The 21,007-nt window shown below is 41.4% G+C and overlaps 1 protein-coding gene across 2 annotated transcripts; it reads left to right on the plus strand.

Annotated features, from left to right (window-relative positions):
• The first annotated feature begins 5,486 nt into the window (after positions 1-5,486).
• On the plus strand, positions 5,487-20,614 carry UBE2J2 (ubiquitin conjugating enzyme E2 J2). 2 transcript variants are annotated; one of them, XM_075839628.1, is made up of 7 exons: positions 5,487-5,615; positions 9,468-9,598; positions 12,195-12,235; positions 14,462-14,564; positions 14,717-14,855; positions 15,708-15,788; positions 16,794-20,614. In XM_075839628.1, exons 2-7 carry the CDS (start codon positions 9,468-9,470, stop codon positions 17,076-17,078), a joined length of 780 nt encoding a protein of 259 aa, XP_075695743.1. In that variant the 5' UTR covers positions 5,487-5,615; the 3' UTR covers positions 17,079-20,614. The 2 variants fall into 2 exon arrangements, with proteins under 2 accessions (XP_075695743.1, XP_075695744.1); XM_075839629.1 differs by lacking the exon at positions 5,487-5,615 and adding an exon at positions 5,649-5,817.
• The last annotated feature ends 393 nt before the right edge of the window (positions 20,615-21,007 follow it).

A 21,007-nucleotide genomic window follows, 5' to 3' on the forward strand; every position in this document is an offset into this window, starting at 1 on the left:
ATGCAAAAACAAGTAATTTTTTTCTAAAAGGGTTTTTATTGTGCAAACATAGGAAAACATATAAAACCTTTACATATTTGGTATCCTCGTAATCGTGCCGACCCGTAGAATAAAGGTAACATGTTATTTATGCTGCATAGTAAAGGGCATAAATTTATAACGTGAAAATTAATGCTGGAATAGCTGCTTATTTTCAATTCTCTCCTAAAATAAAGTTAATAAAAGTTAATCAATATATTGTAAGCATCTAAAAATGGTGCAAATCCAAAATACAACTCGTCCCGCAAAAAACAAGCCCTTATACGGCTATGTCGACGTAATAAAAAAAAAGTTACGACTCTTGGAATGCGACCATGAAAAAACAAAAAATAATCCTTGGTCATTAACGTGCAAAATGGCCCGGTCATTAAGGGGTTAATGTGGCGCGTATTTCTCTTTATTTCACTTTAATTTTCACTTCGTTTCACGTCACCTTTAAGCCCTTCGGTTTTCAAAGAGTACAATATCAGCCGTCACTTTGCCACGAAGCATGCAAACTATGCTAGCAAGCAGTCAACACAAGAACGGGCGGCTACTGCTCAGAGGTTGTCAGCTAATTTACAGAGTCAACAGAACTTTTTTCTTGATAAATCACAGTGCGTATGTTATTTTAATCTATTTACATTTCCTCCTCCCAGTATCTGCGAAATAGTATGTAAATGCCATATCTTGCATATTCCTTGAGACAAATTTATTAACTGATAAGGGCTATTTTTCACATTTGAAAGACAGTTAATAAATTGGGTTGTAGTGTTCTTACTGTGCTATGAGGTTTGCACACACTACATTTAATGCTTTAGTATATCCGGCCCAAACACTCCCTCCAAATGCTCCTGGCCCGGCCCCTCTGTCAAATTTTAGAACCCATTGTGGCCCGCGAGTCAAAAAGTTTGCCCACCCCTGTATTAAGCCCTGCCTCTGGAAGACGATATACTGCAATACATTCGTATTGAGGTATATAGTGCAAGTGATCCAATGCTGGTTCAATGCCAGAATCACAGTTTTTTGGTCACCACAAAGAAATGGAATAAAAAATGATTAAAACCTCGCATGTACCTCAAAATTATACCATTAAAAACTACAGCTTGTCACCCAAAAAATATTCCGTCATGCCGCTCAATCGACGGAAAAATAAAAAAGTAATGGCTCACAGAATTTGGCAACACAAAATAAATGTTATTTTTTACAGTTAGTTTTTTCTTGTAAAAGTAGTAAAATATGAAAAAAACTATCTAAGTTCGATATCGCTGTAATCGTATTGACCCGCAGAATAAAGTTAACATGTCGTTTTAATTGCACGGTGAATGACGCAAAAAAATAATGAATCGCTGCTTTTTTCATTTTCTATCCGACAAATAATTTTCTTTAACATTTCCTAGTACATTATATTGTACAATAAATAGTGCCATGAAAAACGACAACTCATCCCGCAAAAATTAAGCCCTCATAGGACTATATTGACGGAAAAATAATAGCTTTTGGAAGGTGGGGAGGAAAAAATTTAAATGAAAGGCTGAAAAATGCATGCGGCAGGAAGAGGTTAAAAAAATTAGTCACATAAAATGCATAGGGGTATGAAATCAATGGCATACCATCGGATACATTAGAAATAAACTGTTACTGTCTAAGCATATACCTACAGAATATATAGTTTGAGAAATGTTAGAAGCGCCATCTTCTGGTCAAAAGTCAAAGTGCCCAAGTACCAGAGAAATGAAAATGGTGGATGGACAGAACACACTGTCTTCATGTGAGGAGCTGCAATACCAGACACAACCTGTGAACTAGTGTGAAACTGATTCTGGGCAATCTCTTTAAAGGGAAGGTGTCATTAATTTTTTATTTTTTTTTATCATATTGCTTTTAGTATGATATTAAAATAAATTTTATTTATTTGTGTTCTTGTGTTCTACTTTTTACTATTTTCTTACTTTTACTTCTCTATGGGGGCTGCCATTTTTTTTCCATCTCTGTATGTGTTGATTAACGACACATACAGAGATGGAATACGGCACATACAACCCCATGGAGAATGCGAACAGGAGCCGTTCCATTATCTGCAGCGTACGCCGTCTGTGTGGGAACGGCGCATGCACCGCTCCCACACAGACCAAAATGAAGCTCGTCCGCAGAAATCCGGCGCCATTTTCATGTGGACCAGAAGCCGCTGCTGGACAGTAAGATGATGACTTCCAGCCATATGTTCTAGGAAGCGAAGGCGCAAGGCATAGGAGCGAAGGCGGCATCAATTCCATACTGTGACATCACTGTGTGCAATAATCCTTATCTATGACTTCACAGTTTTATTACTCATGTTCTCTTGTGCTGTGACCATGATTATGCTTCTGCGAGATCACTGTGTGCAATATCCCTGTATTGTGACTTTAGAGTAATTATTATCCTTGCACTATTTCATCCCTTTATATTCCCTCTTCTGTGACATCACTGTGTTTATTATTCCTGTACTGTGACATCACTGTGTTTATTATTCCTGTACTGTGACGTCACTGTATTTATTATTCCTGTATTGTGACATCACTGTGTTTATTATTCCTGTACTGTGACATCATTGTGTTTATTATTCCTGTACTGTGACATCAGTGTTTATTATTCCTGTACTGTGACATCACTGTGTTTATTATTCCTGTATTGTGACATCACTGTGTTTATTATTCCTGTACTGTGACATCATTGTGTTTATTATTCCTGTACTGTGACATCAGTGTTTATTATTCCTGTACTGTGACATCACTGTGTTTATTATTCTTGTACTGTGACGTCACTGTGTTTATTATCCCTGTACTATGACATCACTTTGCTCATTATCCCTGTACTGTGACATCACTGTGTTTATTATTCCTGTACTGTGACGTCACTGTGTTTATTATTCCTGTACTGTGACGTCACTGTGTTTATTATCCCTTACTATGACATCACTTTGCTTATTATCCCTGTACTGTGACATCACTGTGTGCATTATTCCTGTACTGTGACGTCACTGTGTTTATTATTCCTGTACTGTGACATCATTGTGTTTATTATTCCTGTACTGTGACATCATTGTGTTTATTATTCCTGTACTGTGACGTCACTGTGTTTATCATTCCTGTACTGTGATGTCACTGTGTTTATTATTCCTGTACTGTGACATCACTGTGTTTATTATCCCTGTACTGTGACGTCACTGTGTTTATTATCCCTGTACTGTGAAATCATTGTGTTTATTATCTCTGTACTGTGACATCACTGTTTATTATTCATGTACTGTGACATCACTGTGTTTATTATTCCTGTACTGTGACATCACTGTGTTTATTATTCATGTACTGTGACATCACTGTGTTTATTATTCCTGTAATGTGACGTCACTGTGTTTATTATTCCTGTACTGTGACATCATTGTGTTTATCATTCCTGTACTGTGACATCATTGTGTTTATCATTCCTGTACTGTGACGTCACTGTGTTTATCATTCCTGTACTGTGATGTCACTGTGTTTATTATTCCTGTACTGTGACATCACTGTGTTTATTATCCATGTACTGTGACGTCACTGTTTATTATCCCTGTACTGTGACATCATTGTGTTTATTATCTCTGTACTGTGACATCACTGTTTATTATTCATGTACTGTGACATCACTGTGTTTATTATTCATGTACTGTGACATCACTGTGTTTATTATTCCTGTACTGTGACATCATTGTGTTTATTATTCCTGTACTGTGACATCATTGTGTTTATTATTCCTGTACTGTGACGTCACTGTGTTTATTATCCCTGTACTGTGACGTCACTGTGTTTATTATCCCTGTACTGTGACATCATTGTGTTTATTATCTCTGTACTGTGACATCACTGTGTTTATTATTCCTGTACTGTGACGTCACTGTGTTTATTATTCATGTACTGTGACATCACTGTTTATTATTCCTGTACTGTGACGTCACTGTGTTTATCATTCCTGTACTGTGACATCACTGTGTTTATTATTCATGTACTGTGACATCACTGTGTTTATTATTCCTGTACTGTGACGTCACTGTTTATTATTCATGTACTGTGACATCATTGTGTTTATCATTCCTGTACTGTGACGTCACTGTGTTTATCATTCCTGTACTGTGATGTCACTGTGTTTATTATTCCTGTACTGTGACATCACTGTGTTTATTATCCCTGTACTGTGACGTCACTGTTTATTATCCCTATACTGTGACATCATTGTGTTTATTATCTCTGTACTGTGACATCACTGTTTATTATTCATGTACTGTGACATCACTGTGTTTATTATTCATGTACTGTGACATCACTGTGTTTATTATTCCTGTACTGTGACATCATTGTGTTTATTATTCCTGTACTGTGACGTCACTGTGTTTATTATTCCTGTACTGTGACGCCACTGTGTTTATTATCCCTGTACTGTGACATCATTGTGTTTATTATCTCTGTACTGTGACGTCACTGTGTTTATTATCCCTGTACTGTGACATCATTGTGTTTATTATCTCTGTACTGTGACATCACTGTATTTATTATTCCTGTACTGTGACGTCACTGTGTTTATTATCCCTGTACTGTGACATCACTGTGTTTATTATTCCTGTACTGTGATGTCACTGTGTTTATTATTCCTGTACTGTGACATCATTGTGTTTATTATTCCTGTACTGTGACGCCACTGACGGTGACATAACTGAGTTTGTTATATTTGTGTTCATGATCCAGGTTCCGTGACATCACTGTAAGAATTATTCCTGTGCAGTGACATCACTATGTGCATTTTTAGGGGTGTAACTGTATGAGGTACAGAGGCTGCAGTCGCACTTGGGTGCTACAGGTGACCGAATTGTTCCTTTGCCACATGACATCACAAGTAGCACCTGTACTATACATTTTTGTGCCGTTTTGGCTACTAGTGCAACGGCCCTGTCTCCAAACCATGCTGCCATTAAACAGGACGGTATGACAGATCCGCTTTCAGGCCTCATGCATGAGTTACATGGAGCCCCTTGGCTTCAAGTTATGGAATAGTAGGCTCTCCATGTGCCGCCATATTGTTCCTAGTAGTAGAGCGGTAATATGTTTTTCTACGTTAAGCCTTTTAATGATCAGTGACAAAATATAAAAACACATGTAATAGGTCCGTGTGGAGTACATTCAGGGAATCGCTTTGCTTTGTCACCATAGCGACAGTCTATGATCTCATTAATGACTGCATCACTACTGCATCTATGGCTGGATGATAAAATGTACAAAACTTTAATAACCTCTCTGGAATCATGAACAATCCATATAAGAACAGTAATGGATGGTTAGAACTAGGAACAGAACCGACGTGACGTCACCACGCCGCTCCACTGAGCTGTTATGAAACTGGCAGCCCTGCACACGTAGACAGTTTCTATAGCAACCAGCGCTTCCAAGCTGACAGTCCAGAGCGCAGAAAACCGGAAGCGGAAGTAGTAGTGCCCGGAGCGGCCATATTGGAAGCGGGGGAGGAAATAGACAGGAGGAGATCGAGGAGGAGAAAGAGAAGAGAGAAGTGCGCTGACCCCGGGCTGAGAGGTGAGGAGACGGCTGGTTGTAGTGCTATGTGACTGCGGAGGCTCGGGCAAGTGGGAGATGGAGGGATCAGGGCTTATGCGAAAGCGGAAGTGCCGGCCTTCTGGGCTTATGACTGGCCAGGCCCCGGAGGAGGGAGGAGGCACTGGTGTTTGTTATCCGGGAATGATTCTAGATCGGGGCTGTGCGCTTGGCATATTACGAGGTATGCGGATTATATAATGTGTCCACCTTTATGTGTCATGTACTATATCATACCCAGAACCCCCCCCCCCGAGTTCAGAGGTGACTGTCATCAGCATCCCCCCCCCCCCCCTAGTCCTGGCCATTGATGCTCACCCCCAATGTGACCCATCATTAGTGATTAGCAGTATTACCATGGTGACCAGACGATGACTTCATGATCACTTTTCTTAGGAATTATTAGTACAATTGTCAACCAGCAAAGCATTTCCTTTGTGGCTATTTGCAATATATCGTCTGATCAGACTAATGTATCAATATGTAACCGTTCCTTCAAGGAACATTCCAAGTAAAACGATACACTGTTATCCCTAGTGCAGGGTCTGAGTGACTTGTTGCTTTTCTAAGCTACCACTTTGTTTTAACAATTGATGGGGGTCATTTATTATGTCCTCTCTCCTACTCGGTATACTAATGACTGATGGTGGCCCATTTGCCTCTCTTCTTTTCCCTGCAGCTCCTCTCCCAGCTTCTCAGTGGAGCATGTGGGCAGAAGCTGGTGAGTGATGTCATCAGCCGCGCTGCCCGCTCCATGCACAAGGACTGTGCTGCGTTTATTACATCTATCAGCGCAGTCTTAGTCTCTGTTCACATCTGCGTCGTGGCATCCGGGAGTAACGCCGCAGTGCTGGATCTGTTGCACGATAGACCCCAGTGGTGTTCAATGGATCCCTCTGAATTTGATGGGTTCCGTTGGAGTCTCCATGGTTTTACCGGAAACAGTGGTGCAGCGTGCTGTGCTATTGTCTCCAGTATTTTCGGCCGGATCTACGATGGAGACCAGTCACTGAGCTTCCAACGCAGATGTGAAAGTGGCCTGTCAAGTTCTACAGAAACTGACGGAGACTCTGAAAAGAGCCTCTGATGCAGAATTGAACGTAGGCTTAGGCCATATTCACATAACAGGGATAATTGTCCGGGTGCCGGATGTTTTTTTTTTTTTTTTTTAATGGCCGTCACACAGATGCATTAAAACGCATGTCTATGGGGCTATTCACACGGCCGTTTTTTTAACGGACCGTGTGAACGGCCCGGGAAAAAATAGGACATATCCTATTTTTGCCCGTTTTCCTGGGTTCCCTCAATAGACTCAAGTCTATGAGTGATTCGTGAAAACGGGTCCCACACAGTTGCAAATAGTCCGTTTTACACGGCTGATTTGACACCCTTAAACCCTATGTACATGACCGTAGATTTTGTCTTTAATTACAGACCGTAATTACGGATCCATTCATTTCTATAGCTGACGGACGGCTTCCCGTATATTTACAGGAAGGTGTCTGTGCTGTAGAAACCCTCTATAAAAAATAGGACATGTCCTATTTTTTTTAAATTTACAAACCGTGCTCCCATACTTTATAATGAGAACATGGCCCGCAAATGCGGATGGCTGTCTGTGGTCATGTGCACGGGGCCTAAGACTACAACTTCCCCCAATATTGACGCTGGATAGAAGTAGTAGTCTGACAGTCATGGTGACATATATCGCCATGGCTACTGCCGGGATCCTAGTATGTCAGGGCTTCATATATCTATTCAGCTCTGACCCTAATGTTCTGTCAAACGCAACTGTCCTGCCGGATATCGAGCCTTACCATGCAAGCTTTTTGTTTACTGGGAACTACTGGATATGCTGGAAGTTTGTGTTCCCCTCGCCCTGCTTTATAAAGGATTTGTTCTGATCACCGTCCCCCACAATTGACTTTTAATGGGTCCTTCGGGTTTCTGATCTTTTCTTGGTGGATGGAATAGCACAGTGTGCGGCTGCTCTGCCTGTCAAAGAGCAGTGGAAAAAAAGTACAGCAAGTGTGAACAGAGCCTTACATTACTCAGTCTTTTCGTGTTCTTTTGGGCACGCTCACACAGCGCGGGAATGTTTTGGTTATTAGTTCTGCCGTTGACTAATTGCTGCAAAATGTATTTACATGCAGTAATGGTTTGGTTGTCTGCCGTCCTATTGCCACGTGGGAATTAACCCTTACTTTACTTGCTTTTTACATGTGTATAGAAATTGAAAGGGTGTTCTGGGGATAGGCCGCCAATACCTGATTGGTCAGGGTCTAACTTCCAATACCCCCCTCCCCCCGCCGATCAGCTGTTTTGAAACACTCATTAGAGTGCTGGTCCCCTTCATTCCCTTTACTACTCGTACGGTGCATTGCTGACACACTCGTAGTGGCGGTTCACAGTATTACATCCTTCCCCTGTTGAAGTGAATAGGAGAAGGCGGGAACGCTGTGAACCGACGCTACTAGTGTGTCGGTGAGTTACAGTACGAGCAGATAAGAAATGAAATTATTTGCTTGCATCAGGTGAAAGGTCTCATTGTTGTTAGTAGAAGGCTGGGTTGACACGTCGGTCAAAATGCGTTTTTTTTCCAGCGCCCTGTGGCAGAGCAACGCCATTTTGAGGTGAATTTTATATATTTTTTTTTAAATCATGGCAAAAGGGAGCGATTTTGCCGCGGTTGGTGGGAGAAAACGCGTTTTGGCCACAACCTGGAAACCCATCTATAGAGTTTAATAATTTTCCATCTTGTGTGATGTTCGTATCCGTCTGAGAAACAAAACAACATTCTCCACTTCCCTTAATTATTTTCCTTTGCAATTTTGTGACTTGCTATAAATAGTGGAGCCTCTTATCCCACTTTTACTCTGAATAGATGTCTGTGCTACATCGTGACTTCAGGTATTCCTTGGCTCGTGGTATCCGGGCTGGCGCTGTTCGTAGGTGTGTTCAAGGTAGCGTTCTTCATATGGCACAATTTAACAGCATCGTAGGGATCTATAATGCTATTATTGTGGGTCATTAGACTCGCGGTCGGGTCGGGCCAGGATTTGGGGTTGTAATACAGGTGCAAAAAATGTGCCCGTAGTAAACTAATCTGGAACCGGCCCGTGGACTATTTTAGATGGCCATAATATGGCTGCATTTTAGCCTCCATTACAGCTGCAATACCAGGACTTCCAGCGATCCTACTAAACTGAATTTGGATTATTATAGAAGCTGAGTTTTAGTTCTGCGACAGTCGCGCTAAAATCACACAACCTCAATGTTTGCTTATGGAGGGAAAGGTCACGCAACGTTTTCCCACATACATTGAGGTTGCACGACTATCACATAACTAAAAATCGCCGTACAGTTTAGCCGAAATGGAGTCGGTTGTGTTCTCAAACTTTAAATGCTATGTATGTACACCTTTGTAAACCTTTATATATATATAATGTGTGTGTCAGTCAGTGTGATTGCTTCAACTTTGTAATTACATTTTATTGAAAACTATTTTTACTTTTTGAGATACAGCTGCTTTGTATTCCCTATACAAAGCAGCTGTATCTTGCGCTGAAACCTAAATCCATCTCATCAGCGGCACTGACGGGTTTAGTGTCAGCGGGTCCTGCGTGTCTCTGACATGCAGGATCCACCTATTATCCATCACATCTAGGTTATGAACTTCGATGTGATGGGTAACAGCCAATAATCTGACTTGTCACAGTAAAGATGTAAAAGTGTGTTCTATAAGGACATGATACGTATGATCTCTATACGTGTCTTTTGTTCCGTTTTCATGTATGCCACTGTTCTATTCAGCGTATTCTTGTTTTCATATAGATGAGCAGCAACAGTAATAAGAGAGCACCAACCACTGCAACACAAAGGTTAAAGCAGGACTATCTAAGAATCAAAAAAGACCCAGTGCCTTACATCTGCGCTGAACCTCTTCCTTCAAATATTTTGGAATGGTGAGTACCTCTAAGACAAGCTTCCAACAGTCCGAGGTCCTCCGTACCTCACACAGTGGTCTTTTATTTCTGCACCCGCTATGCCTGAGTGCTGCTTCAGGTGTCTGAGGACTGGCACCAACTATTGTGCGCCACCCGTCCTATTAAAAATGTATTTGTCCGGTCCGATCAGGTTTGTTCCTTGCAGTTATTTCGGTCTCTGTCTTTCATCAGTTGATGATTCTGCCAAGGGACTTTCTGCAGGTCCGTCAAGTTGGAGTAATATTCCTTTAAGGAGAGAAAAATCACGAGTGCGGCTTCACAGAAAAAGGAAGTGAAAAAACAAATGGCATTCTCTCAATTCCAAGCATAAGATTTAGCAGTTCGGGCCAATGACCTCTGTACGGTGCTTCAAACCCTTGTCACTGCTCATAGATTTTTGTTACTGGAAATCTACTAGAAGTCTTCCCTGAAATCTCTGCCTTTCATTTAATTACGGAACGGCTACGGCGTCATCCGTCATGCCCGCTCCTTATGCCTAGTGGTGGGTTTCGATGCTGCTGCAGAAAAAGCTCAGCCCCCTTGCCAATGTCTTTGTGCTCTACCTAAGGCGACATGACCAGATACTTTCATATTCACGTTGCTTTGTAAGCATTATACCAATGGGCTTAATATCAAGCTGATGTTCTCGGCCGCCATGACATGAACGTTGAGCAATAAGTGATATCCTCCTAGCCTCGGCCTTACATATATAATGAGAAATGTGTCATACGCCGGCATATGCTGGGCTCTTCTTTTTTTGTTGTTGCTGTATAGTAGGGGTCAATGACCTTCAGCACTCCAGCTGTTGTAAAACTACAATTCCCAGCATTCCCTAATGGCCTTTTGCTAGAATACTAATGCCTTTGGCTATCAGGGCATGCTGGGCATTGTAGTTTCACAACAGCTGGCGTTCTGAAGGTTTCTGACCCCTGCTGTATAAAATAGGGTAGTGGGCTATGCCATTCTATACGGAGAAAATACAGAATTACAGAAGCATAATTAGAGGTACTTTGCGGTATACGTTTTTTTTTTTTTTTCATTTAGCTATGAGGTCCTGAGGGCGGCATATGCCCATGCAGGGGAATATATCAGCCTCCCGTCTGGAAATCCGACTGGAGGGTCAAACGTGATGTGAACAGAGCCTAAAATGTAACATATGGATAAATACAACCCTGTATGGCAGCGACGTGTTGGGAGCTGGAGGCTGTCGTTTGTTTTCATAGTTCTCCAGCCCGCTAAGATCACGTGTATAGGAGCTCACACGTGGAGCAAACAATCCAAAAGGCCGTGTGTGCTCAGGGCTTGTTTATTTGATCCGAGCAGCTGTTAAGAATTGTGATCTGTCCGCTAAGATTATAGTGTCCCCTCTCTCTGGGCAGCGTCAGTCATTTTCAGTTCCTTTTCATTTTCTTATGGGGGGGCGCACCATAATGAGGACTTTTTTGCTTTTATGACCTGAATATAGGAGTTTTTTCAGGACCTCTGAATTGTGGGTCCTTTTTTATTTTATAGTTGCATATTGTGGGCCAAAAAATAGGAAACCGTGTTAATAAATATAGCGCATATAACCGCTCCTCTTTGCCGTGCCCTTTTTTCTAGACGCTTTTGAAAACTGTCGCGGAAGGCACAAAAGGTGTCGGGGGGGAAAAAACTCAGACTGAAATTGACGCACAAGATGTAATCCACATTTATGGAGCGCTCTGTGTCATAATTCTGCACATTTTGCTTTGTAATTGTGTCTTACTTATCGCTGTGGGCACATAGATCAGAGAGTGAGGCAAGTATTTATTTTTTGGAAAATCCATTCTTAGTGTGTAACCCCAATAGGCTCTTTGTAATTGACTTATTGTGCTGATCCGTGTTGACCCCCTTCTTAAGTTCTGGATTTGTTTTTCATTTTTTATTTTTTTTTATTAGGATTTGCTCTTTTTGTGTGATAGGCTGTGGTCGCACATTGTGGTCTAATCGCTTCTTTTGTTGTGAATTCCACAAAATCTCGCTATTTTGTAGTGTTTTTTTTTGTAAAATCGTGGGAAAAACCGCAAATTGATTGTAACGTTTGAACACACCGTACTGGTCTTATTAGACGGGCAGATATTATTTCATCAACGAGCTACGAGTGGTGATTTAGAGAGTCGTGTGAAGTACCGTCTGTTACATGTGTCACTAATTGCTAAACATTTGCGCTGTTCAGTCGTTTCTGGGATCGTTGCTAGGTCGCCCACGCCTCGTCTCTAAACGGCTAATGTCTGGAAAATTTCTGACTAGACCAAGGGATGTGGCGGCAACGAACGGAAATCTTTCAGGTAGATGTGGGCGATTCACGGAAACCCAGAGATTTATCGTTCATTTGATTATTGCACGCTATTTTATGTGGCGATTTTATCTCTTACATTCAAACGATTATACAAAAATTTGTACGATAATCGCTTCATCTAATAGGGCCTTAAGGGTTCCTGGCTTTCAAGTTTTAGTTAGAAGGTTCTAGTAAATCGCCTTAATAAAATGGCCTCATTTAACAACCTAATTCTCAGTGTTGGAATAATTGATATATATAATTTTTTTTCCCATATAGGCATTATGTGGTCCATGGACCTGAGATGACACCTTATGAAGGTATGTCGGTAGGGATCGTAGTTTAATTACCGCCTACCTCCTCATAATGTTTTATTACAAAAAAAACTTGGGAAAACCATGAAATATGACCAATTCTATTACCGGCCCAAAACACTTTTTCTGAGAGAGTGATGACCCCGTCTCCTGATTTCTGTCAGGTGCCATGTTGCCAAGGAGAGCTTGTGTGTGGGTTAAAATCGACAAAGACTATGATGTCCGCATATACAGGTGAGGTATAGATATTGTGGTGTTTGGTGATTCGGTTCCACAAAAGGTGGGAGATGTTTCCAAACTGGTGAAAAGGAAGTGGCGTAGTTGCCCATAGCAGCCAATCAAATTTTAGCTTTCATTTTCCAAAGGGTCTCTGGAAAAAGAGAGATGGAATGTGATTGGTTGCTGTGTACTTTTCATTTGCACTCGTTTTCATAAATCTCCCCTAAGGTCTCCATGACAACACTGCACCTGACAGAAATCTGAACCGGAAATGTTGTCATCACAATCTCAGTAGTGCAGAGATAGGATTTGGGCCTGTAACTTCAAGTGATCATATCTTATGATATAAGTAAGACATTAAAGAGGCTCTGTCACCAGATTTTGCAACCCCTATCTGCTATTGCATGTGATCGGCGCTGCAATGTAGATTACAGTAACGTTTTTATTTTTTAAAAACGAGCATTTTTGGCCAAGTTATGACCATTTTTGTATTTATGCAAATGAGGCTGGCAAAAGTACAACTGGGCGTGTATTATGTGCGTACATCGGGGCGTTTTTAATACTTTTACTAGCTGGGCGTTCTGATGAGAAGTATCATCCACTTCTCTTCACAACGCCCAGCTTCTGGCAGTGCAGATCTGTGACGTCACTCACAGGTCCTGCATCGTGTCGGCACCAGAGGCTACAGTTGATTCTGCAGCAGCATCAGCGTTTGCAGGTAAGTAGCTACATCTACTTACCTGCAAACGCCGATGCTGCTGCAGAATCATCTCTAGCCTCTGGTGCCGATGTGTCCTCGCTCGTCCGACACGATGCAGGACCTGTGAGTGACGACACAGCGTGATCTCTGGAGAACACGGCTGTGTCTGCACTGTCAGAAGCTGGGCGTTGTGAAGAGAAGTGGATGATACTTCTCATCAGAACGCCCAGCTAGTAAAAGTATTAAACACGCCCCGATGTACGCACATAATACACGCCCAGTTGGACTTTTACTTTTCAACACGCCCACTTGTACTTTTGCAAGCCTCATTTGCATAAATACAAAAATGGTCATAACTTGGCCAAAAATGCTCGTTTTTTAAAAATAAAAACGTTACTGTAACCTACATTGCAGCGCCGATCTGCTGCAATAGCAGATAGGGGTTGCAAAATCTGGTGACAGAGAGCCTCTTTAACAATAATTTCCACTTTTTTCATGGGTACTTGAGGTGTGTAGGTCTCTTGTTCTGGCATAGAAATATACAGCATATCAGATTTAGGAATGTGTGAGGTTGGTTTCTGGCTTCTGTGCATGAAGTCTTTCGTTGACTCTTGGGGTTCCCTTGGGCTTTGATACGTCAGATCTTTCCTAATTTACCTTGCACCGTGATCACATAGATGAGCCGCGATCTCAAAGACTGCTTTATATGGATGAGTGTGTGTGTGTTTATAGTCTCATATGCTCATGTTCACACTCCTAGGACAATCTGCAAACATTGAAGTCTATGACCCATATTTACTAACACTGGATGCTTTTACACCATGAGCAGGTGTAGATTTGCACCAGAATTTTTCGTATTTTTTTCACTTCGCTTACTAAAAAGCGGTTATTCGGGATTATTCAAAGATAGGCTCCCATTTATTGTCACTTTTTAAAGTTGACAAGTGACGAGAAAAGTCCAAAAATTGCAAAAAATTTTTTTCGCAGGTCACCGTTTAACGTTTTTCAGTGCAGCTTACGCCTTAAACTAATGTCCAATACTTAGTAAATATGAGTCAGTGGACTATTTAACACATCCATAGAACGCTTTGTTTGGATGTGTAAATGAACGCGCGTGCAGTCCTGTAGACATCAGCCCAGGGACTCCTTGTCTGACGGTAAATGAGAATTCTTCACGGTGCTGTTGGGAGGCATTTTATTGAGTGTCTGATGGTTATATGGCAGGGTGTGTGATAGAGATATATCTCTCTATCTCTCTATCTCTATCTCACTTTTGATTGAATTGAACTTTCAGATTTTCCTTTTTCTTACAGGTGGCTACTATCATGGAAAGTTAATATTCCCCCGAGAATTCCCATTCAAACCTCCTAGTATTTATATGATTACTCCTAATGGACGGTTTAAATGTAACACACGGTAAGATTGGACTTCTGAAATGTCTGATATTCTGTATTGGTTTTTGGGGGGGGGGGGTTACGCTTTTTTTTTTTTTTATTTTTTTTTTTAGCATTTTGTGTTCTATAAAAATGTGCATTAATAATCCCTTTTCTTACAAATTCCTCTTGTAGACTCTGCCTTTCAATCACAGACTTCCATCCAGACACTTGGAATCCGGCATGGTCAGTATCCACAATCCTCACAGGGCTCCTCAGCTTCATGGTGGAGAAAGGACCAACACTGGGCAGCATAGAGACCTCAGACTTCACAGTATGTGTCCCCAGTTAACTGCGTTTTTTTTTTATTTATTGCTGACCGCGGGCTGGTTTCTACCTACCCCAGGGATATCCTCTCCGACATTGTGGGCGGGACGTTATCATGTTTTTAATTTAATTTTAATTGCTGCAAAAAAAAACCACAGTATTTTTCTGGGATTGTGGCAATAAAATGTGATTTGACCACACGGTGTGAATAAGTGCTTATCGTTTATCTCTAGGTTTCGTGTTCCTTTTAAGTAACAATTCCCGAGTATCATATTTCCCGAAGTGCTCGGTAGCAGTCGAGCAATCTGATATGGCTTACACGCTTAGATCGTGTTCACACGGCTGATTTTGAAGCGTAAACCACGCGTACATTGTGCTGAGATACGTGTGACACCTGCTAACAAAAAGTCATATTGATTTTAATGAAAAACTGCCCCATTGTTCATACATGCGCAGAAGCCACGGTCAGTAGCCACGCACAGATTACAGCCATTGAATGGGGCAGAACCGCAGCAGATGAAACTGCAAATCTATGACAGAATTACAAGGGTATTGCCACAGCGCCTCTCTAGTCCATGTGGCTGTGTCTGGTATTGTAGCGTTTCCACAGTTTAGCTCTGTTTACACGAATGCTGCAGTACTAGACATAGCCGTGTGGACATGAATGACGCCGTCCGTTACTGAAGTGAAGGTGGGCACATTCTTTCTCTTTTACTATCTGATCTTTTGTCCGAAGGCGAGACCTTCAGTATTTGATCTGGAAATATCTTAGCAAGTGCCTAATATACTGTGGTGTTGTAGCTCAAAACTAAACATACGTCTGATGGTTTCGGCATAACTTTTCTTTTTTCTTTTGCAGAAGCGGCAACTTGCAGCACAGAGTTTAGCGTATAACTTAAAGGATAAAGTTTTCTGTGAGCTTTTTCCTGAGGTGGTAGAGGTAAGGACCGTCCTGTCGTCTCCGTGTCCTTTACTCCGGACCAGGTTTACCATACAAAGCCTGGTCTTTGCACATTAACCGATCTTATGGCTGCACTTTATGGTCAGTGTAGGGAAATCAACACTGTAAAAGGAAGCTGACTCTTTTTTTGTTTTTTTTTTATTATTTAAAAAAAACACACAAAAACCCTGTGAGAAGGTTTACATAGACTTTAAAGGGGTTGTCCGGTTTCAACAAATTCATGTTATTTTTTTTTTTGTCAAATTAAGTTATGCAATTTTCCAATATATTTTCTGTATAAATTCCTCAGTTTTCAAGATCTCTGCTTGCTGTTGTTCTGTAAGAACATTCATTGTTTACTTGGGATATATTTCAGTCTGGTCATGTGACACACAGGTGCTGGGATCCTTAGAAATAACAACTCTGATACACATACTGTAACGAGCTGTGCACCTGTGTGTCCATCACATGACCACGGACATAATTTTATCCACTGGAATTAACCATAAATGTTCCTACTGAATAACAACAAGCAGAGATCTTGAAATCTGTGAGGAATTAATACAGAAAGTATATTGGAAAATGTTCTACCCTTCAACCAAAATATTAATTTGTTGAAGCCGGAATTGATTGTGTGATGGACGTGAGCCTGTAAATACCCACTGACAGAATTAGGAGCTCTTTACTGGTTACGGTGGGAAATCGTATTGCATTAATGGGTCTATTTTTATTTGTTACCATTTGGCTCAATCTGATGTTGTCCAGGATTAGAAAATCATGGCTGTTTTCTTCCAGATACAGCACCACACCTGTCCATAGGTTGTTTCTGGTATTGCAGCTCAGCACCATTGATGTTAATGGGCGTGAGCCACACACAACCTGTTTTTGGAAAAGGCAGCCGTGTTTTTTTTTTTGTTTTTTTTTTTAATCCTTTACAACTTATTTGAGGTTGACTAAGTTTATTTCTCCCCTCCTTATGCTTATTTCTATTTGTATATTTAATAGGAAATTAAGCAGAAGCAACGAGCGCAAGAAGAGCTAAACAACCGGCCACAAACACTTCCTCTCCCTGACGTAGTGCCGGACACAGAAGCTCACATTGGTCAGAATGGTGCCGCACTTTTCAATGGTCACGTCCCCCTGGCAGCAGCAAATCACCCTGGTCTACAACAGCCAAACCGCAATCATGGACTCTTGGGGGGCGCGTTGGCCAATGTCTTTGTCATAGTAGGTTTTGCTGCCTTTGCCTACACAGTAAAGTATGTACTGAGAAGCATAGCTCAGGAATGATGGGCTTGCCGAGAGCGCCAATAAGAATCGGAGACCAAACTAGCGCTAGTCGGAGAAAGCCAATGGGACTGCTAGGAGGAGTTGGACTTGTCCGGCATCACGCTCGGGTTACTACTATTTGTGCTACAGTTGTGCAAAGTGATATATCGTTGGCTCATGGGTTTAATATTATAATTTTTTAGAACATGATATGAGTGGTTGCCTGTTTTCCACGGCAGCAAACGCAATTTGAGGACCTGTACCATGTTGGCTAAAGTCTTTGGCAAGTCGTATTCTCTTCTACCATCCACTTTTAGTGCGTAGGAAACTGGTGACCTATAATGTAAGATCAGTTTTGGCCGAGGAGGAAGACCTATCCTCTTGATGATGATGATGATGATGATGATGTGGCATTGGCTACAGACCACTGCTTGCCCCTTCCAATATACAGGTTCTAAAGGATTGTCCTTTTTTCTGGACAGCGGTGATTAAGTTCCAGCATCTAATGTTCATGTCTCGATCTTCACTTTTTTTTTTTAGTTGCTGTATGTTTTAGGAATGACAGTGAGGTGTATTTTATGATGAACTCTCAAATTATTATATCAGTTAATTTATATCCTAATAAAAATGGGTAGTGACCTTTTATTAGATCACACTGACCATCCCAGAACAACTGTTGCTGCTTCCACCAACGTGAGTGATCGAATGGGCTTATTTGTAACAACCTCATTAGAAAACCTTTGTAGAATGTCCTAGGAACCCCAGAAGTCCTGGTAAAACACATCCCAAAAAACAAAAACTTTTTACCCCTATTAATTTGGATATTATGAGACCAGATGGTTGACAACTGTTTCATAGTGATTGCCCCTCACGTGAATTAGAGGCCACCATTGGTTTAGAGTGTACGTTGAAAGTAGCTATACTTTCAAAAAAACGTTCGACATGTCAGTGACATGTCAGAGGTTTTGATTGATGGGGATCAGGGTACTGAGACCCCCACCGAACGCTAAAACGAAGCAGCACAGCGCTCTGTCGCTTAGCTTTAGCGATCAGTGGGGGACCCAGTGCTTGGAGCCCCACCGACCAAAACTTCTGACATGGACCTCTGGTCATTTGAAAGTAGAGGTACACTTTTTAAAGATGACCGGTCTTCTCTCCTGACATGTCCACTTTAGTTAATACTTGCATTCCCTTTAAAGAGTAACTAAACTTTTAGAAAACGTTTGACCTGTCTGGAGTTTTGATCGGTGGAGGTCCGACCATTGAGACCCCCACCGATCGCTATAACGAAGCTGCAGAAGCGCCTGCTTAGTTTCTGATTGGCTTTCCTCGGAAAGCCGAGTGAGCGGTGTTCAGACTCATAGACTTTCTATTGAGCCCGTAGTCCGCTCTGAGAAAAGTTGCTAAGAAACTAAGCGGCACATCACTCACCCGAGCACTTCTGCCGCTTCCTTTTAGCGATCGGTGGGTGTCTCTGTGCTCAGACAGCCCCCGCCCCTGTTTAAAACTCCTGAAATGTCAAAAGCTTTCTAAAAGTTTAGTTACATTTTAAAATAAATTACTTTTTCCACCTTTCCTTAGAACTTTGCATTGTGCTGTTCCTCTGTTATTCTTCCTGGTAGTGTATGAATAAATTGAAAACTGGGTTTGTCCCTACACCAGTGCTTCTCAAACTGGGGATGCCGCTATGACAGAAGTGATAAGTAACATAACCGACTTCTTTTATGATTATTTTAATGTTCTACTGAGTTCAGGAGACTGATTTTAAGAAATTTTAAAAAAATATATTTTTATACGAACTGCAACCAATGTTGAGGCCCAGGCATCCTTTTTTTTTTTCTGGCTTGTGAGACCCCCCCAGTAGAAAAACATTGAGAACCCGCTACCTGCATGTAGTCAGCAATGATTGAACAGTTAATTCATTTATACGTTTCCAGGTGGAATAACAGAGGAACGGAACAAGGTTGAGTTTTAAGAAAAGTATACAAGTATCCACCATAGCAGGCATGTTAGGAGAGTTGATGGTTCCTCTTTAACTCTATCTTTTTACTCGTAGCCAGAGATAGTAGGTACAAGTGGCACTAGATGGCTGTCTCCATAGGTGACGTGATATAATTTGTTATACAGATGTATGAGGCAGTCCGAAGCCTTGAATAGTTAATTTCTAATCAGATCTTAAAGAATTATAAATGTAAAATCTGAAAGCGATCACCACAATTGAATTGTGACCTATTTACATTTTTGTATATTCACTGTTAGCGACTGTACTGAGTTTTATAAACTTCATTTCTTCTGCACTCCAATCTCTCCTTGTGGTATAGTGTCTTTTGCATCGTGCCAACTTGCATTACGGTTATTTTGCCACGGAAGTGATCAAGGCATAGACTAAAATCGGTCTTCTGCCAGTGGTGGTATACGCTACTGTCCCCCCTAATCCCAGGAGAGGAGACCGTAGATGCCCACCATACCCATCCCATGTAAAAGAAGAAAGCTGCGTGGTCCTTAGGCCTTATTCAGACGAGTATATTAGGGCTGTAAGTCCCAGCCTGACTGCGTGTCTAATGACTCGGTAACTGTAGTTTGGGTCATTAGATCCACGATCGGGAAGGGACTTGTGGCTGTAATACAGTCCTCTGGATGAGGCCTCAGGCTGGTTCCTCACTGCCTACTCTGTTAAAGGAGTTGTCCAGTCCCTAAAAATGGATGGCCTATCCTCAGGATAGGCCATCAATAGCCGATGGGTTGGGGTCCGACTCCCGGGACCCCCCCGCCTATCAGCGGTTTTGAAGAAGGTGCAGCTCTCATACAAGTGCTGCTTCCCCTACTTGCTCACTGAATCTTTGACACCCATTTAGAGGCGATTCACAGGTATTGCAGCCTTTTCCTGTTTTAGGCCTTATTCACACGGACGTGTCCGTTTTGCGCGCGCAAAAGGTCAGTGTGGCATCAGCATATGGTGCGTGGCTGCGTGATTTTCGTGCAGCCGGCATTATGACTCTGGTTTTATGTTTACAAACAGAAAAGCACGTGGTGCTTTTCTGTTTTCATTCATTTATTTTACTACTGTGCCGTGCGCGAAACACGGGCAAGTATAGGACATGTCGTGAGTTTCACGCAGCGCACATACGCTGCGTGAAATTCACTGACAGTCTGAACGGCCCCATTCACTAACATAGGAAATCACGTATAACACGTTCGTGTGAATAAGTCCTTCGATGGGCGAAGAAGGCTGCAATACCTGTGAATCGGCGTCATGTGTGTCGACGATTCACCGCGATCAAGGAGAAATGAAGGTGAAGCTGCGCTCGTACAAGCGCAGCACTCACTTCAAAACAGCTGACCGGCGGGGGTCCCTGGAGTCGGACCTTGACCCATCAGCTATTGATGGCATCAATTTTTGGGGACTGGACAACCCCTTTAATGTCGTGCTTGTTAAGCGTAGTCATCCTGACACAAGGGCATCCACTCTAGGAACAGGAATGGGGTTCTAAATATAAGAAAACTGTAAATAGAGGACTTTATAGTTCTGCCTCCTTCTTTTTTTTTTTTTTTTTTTTTTTTGATCCAATAATATTTTTGTGTACAGGCATTTAATGCATTGGAATACCTAGATATTTAATGTATTATAGAGAAAAAAAACGACATTTAAAAGTCCATTTCTGGGACAAAAGAAGAAGAAAAAGTTCAATAAAATCAATTAATAATAAAGCAAAAGAATAAATAGAATTACTTTTAATAAACCGGGTTTTTTGTTTTTAATTGTTTCAAAACCGTACATATGAGTGATCTTTTTAATCGTATAACAAATCTAAAACATATTTTATATTCTATTTGGATGTAAAAAGAAGAGAATTTTTCAGAATATTTTTTTTTTTTTGTGGCATTTTTGTATTCCGATAATATAATATATACTAGTCCTTCTCAATGAATTAGAATATCATCAAAAAGTT

This window comes from Rhinoderma darwinii, chromosome 10 (assembly GCF_050947455.1).
Source record: "Rhinoderma darwinii isolate aRhiDar2 chromosome 10, aRhiDar2.hap1, whole genome shotgun sequence".
NCBI classification, from domain to species: domain Eukaryota; kingdom Metazoa; phylum Chordata; class Amphibia; order Anura; family Rhinodermatidae; genus Rhinoderma; species Rhinoderma darwinii.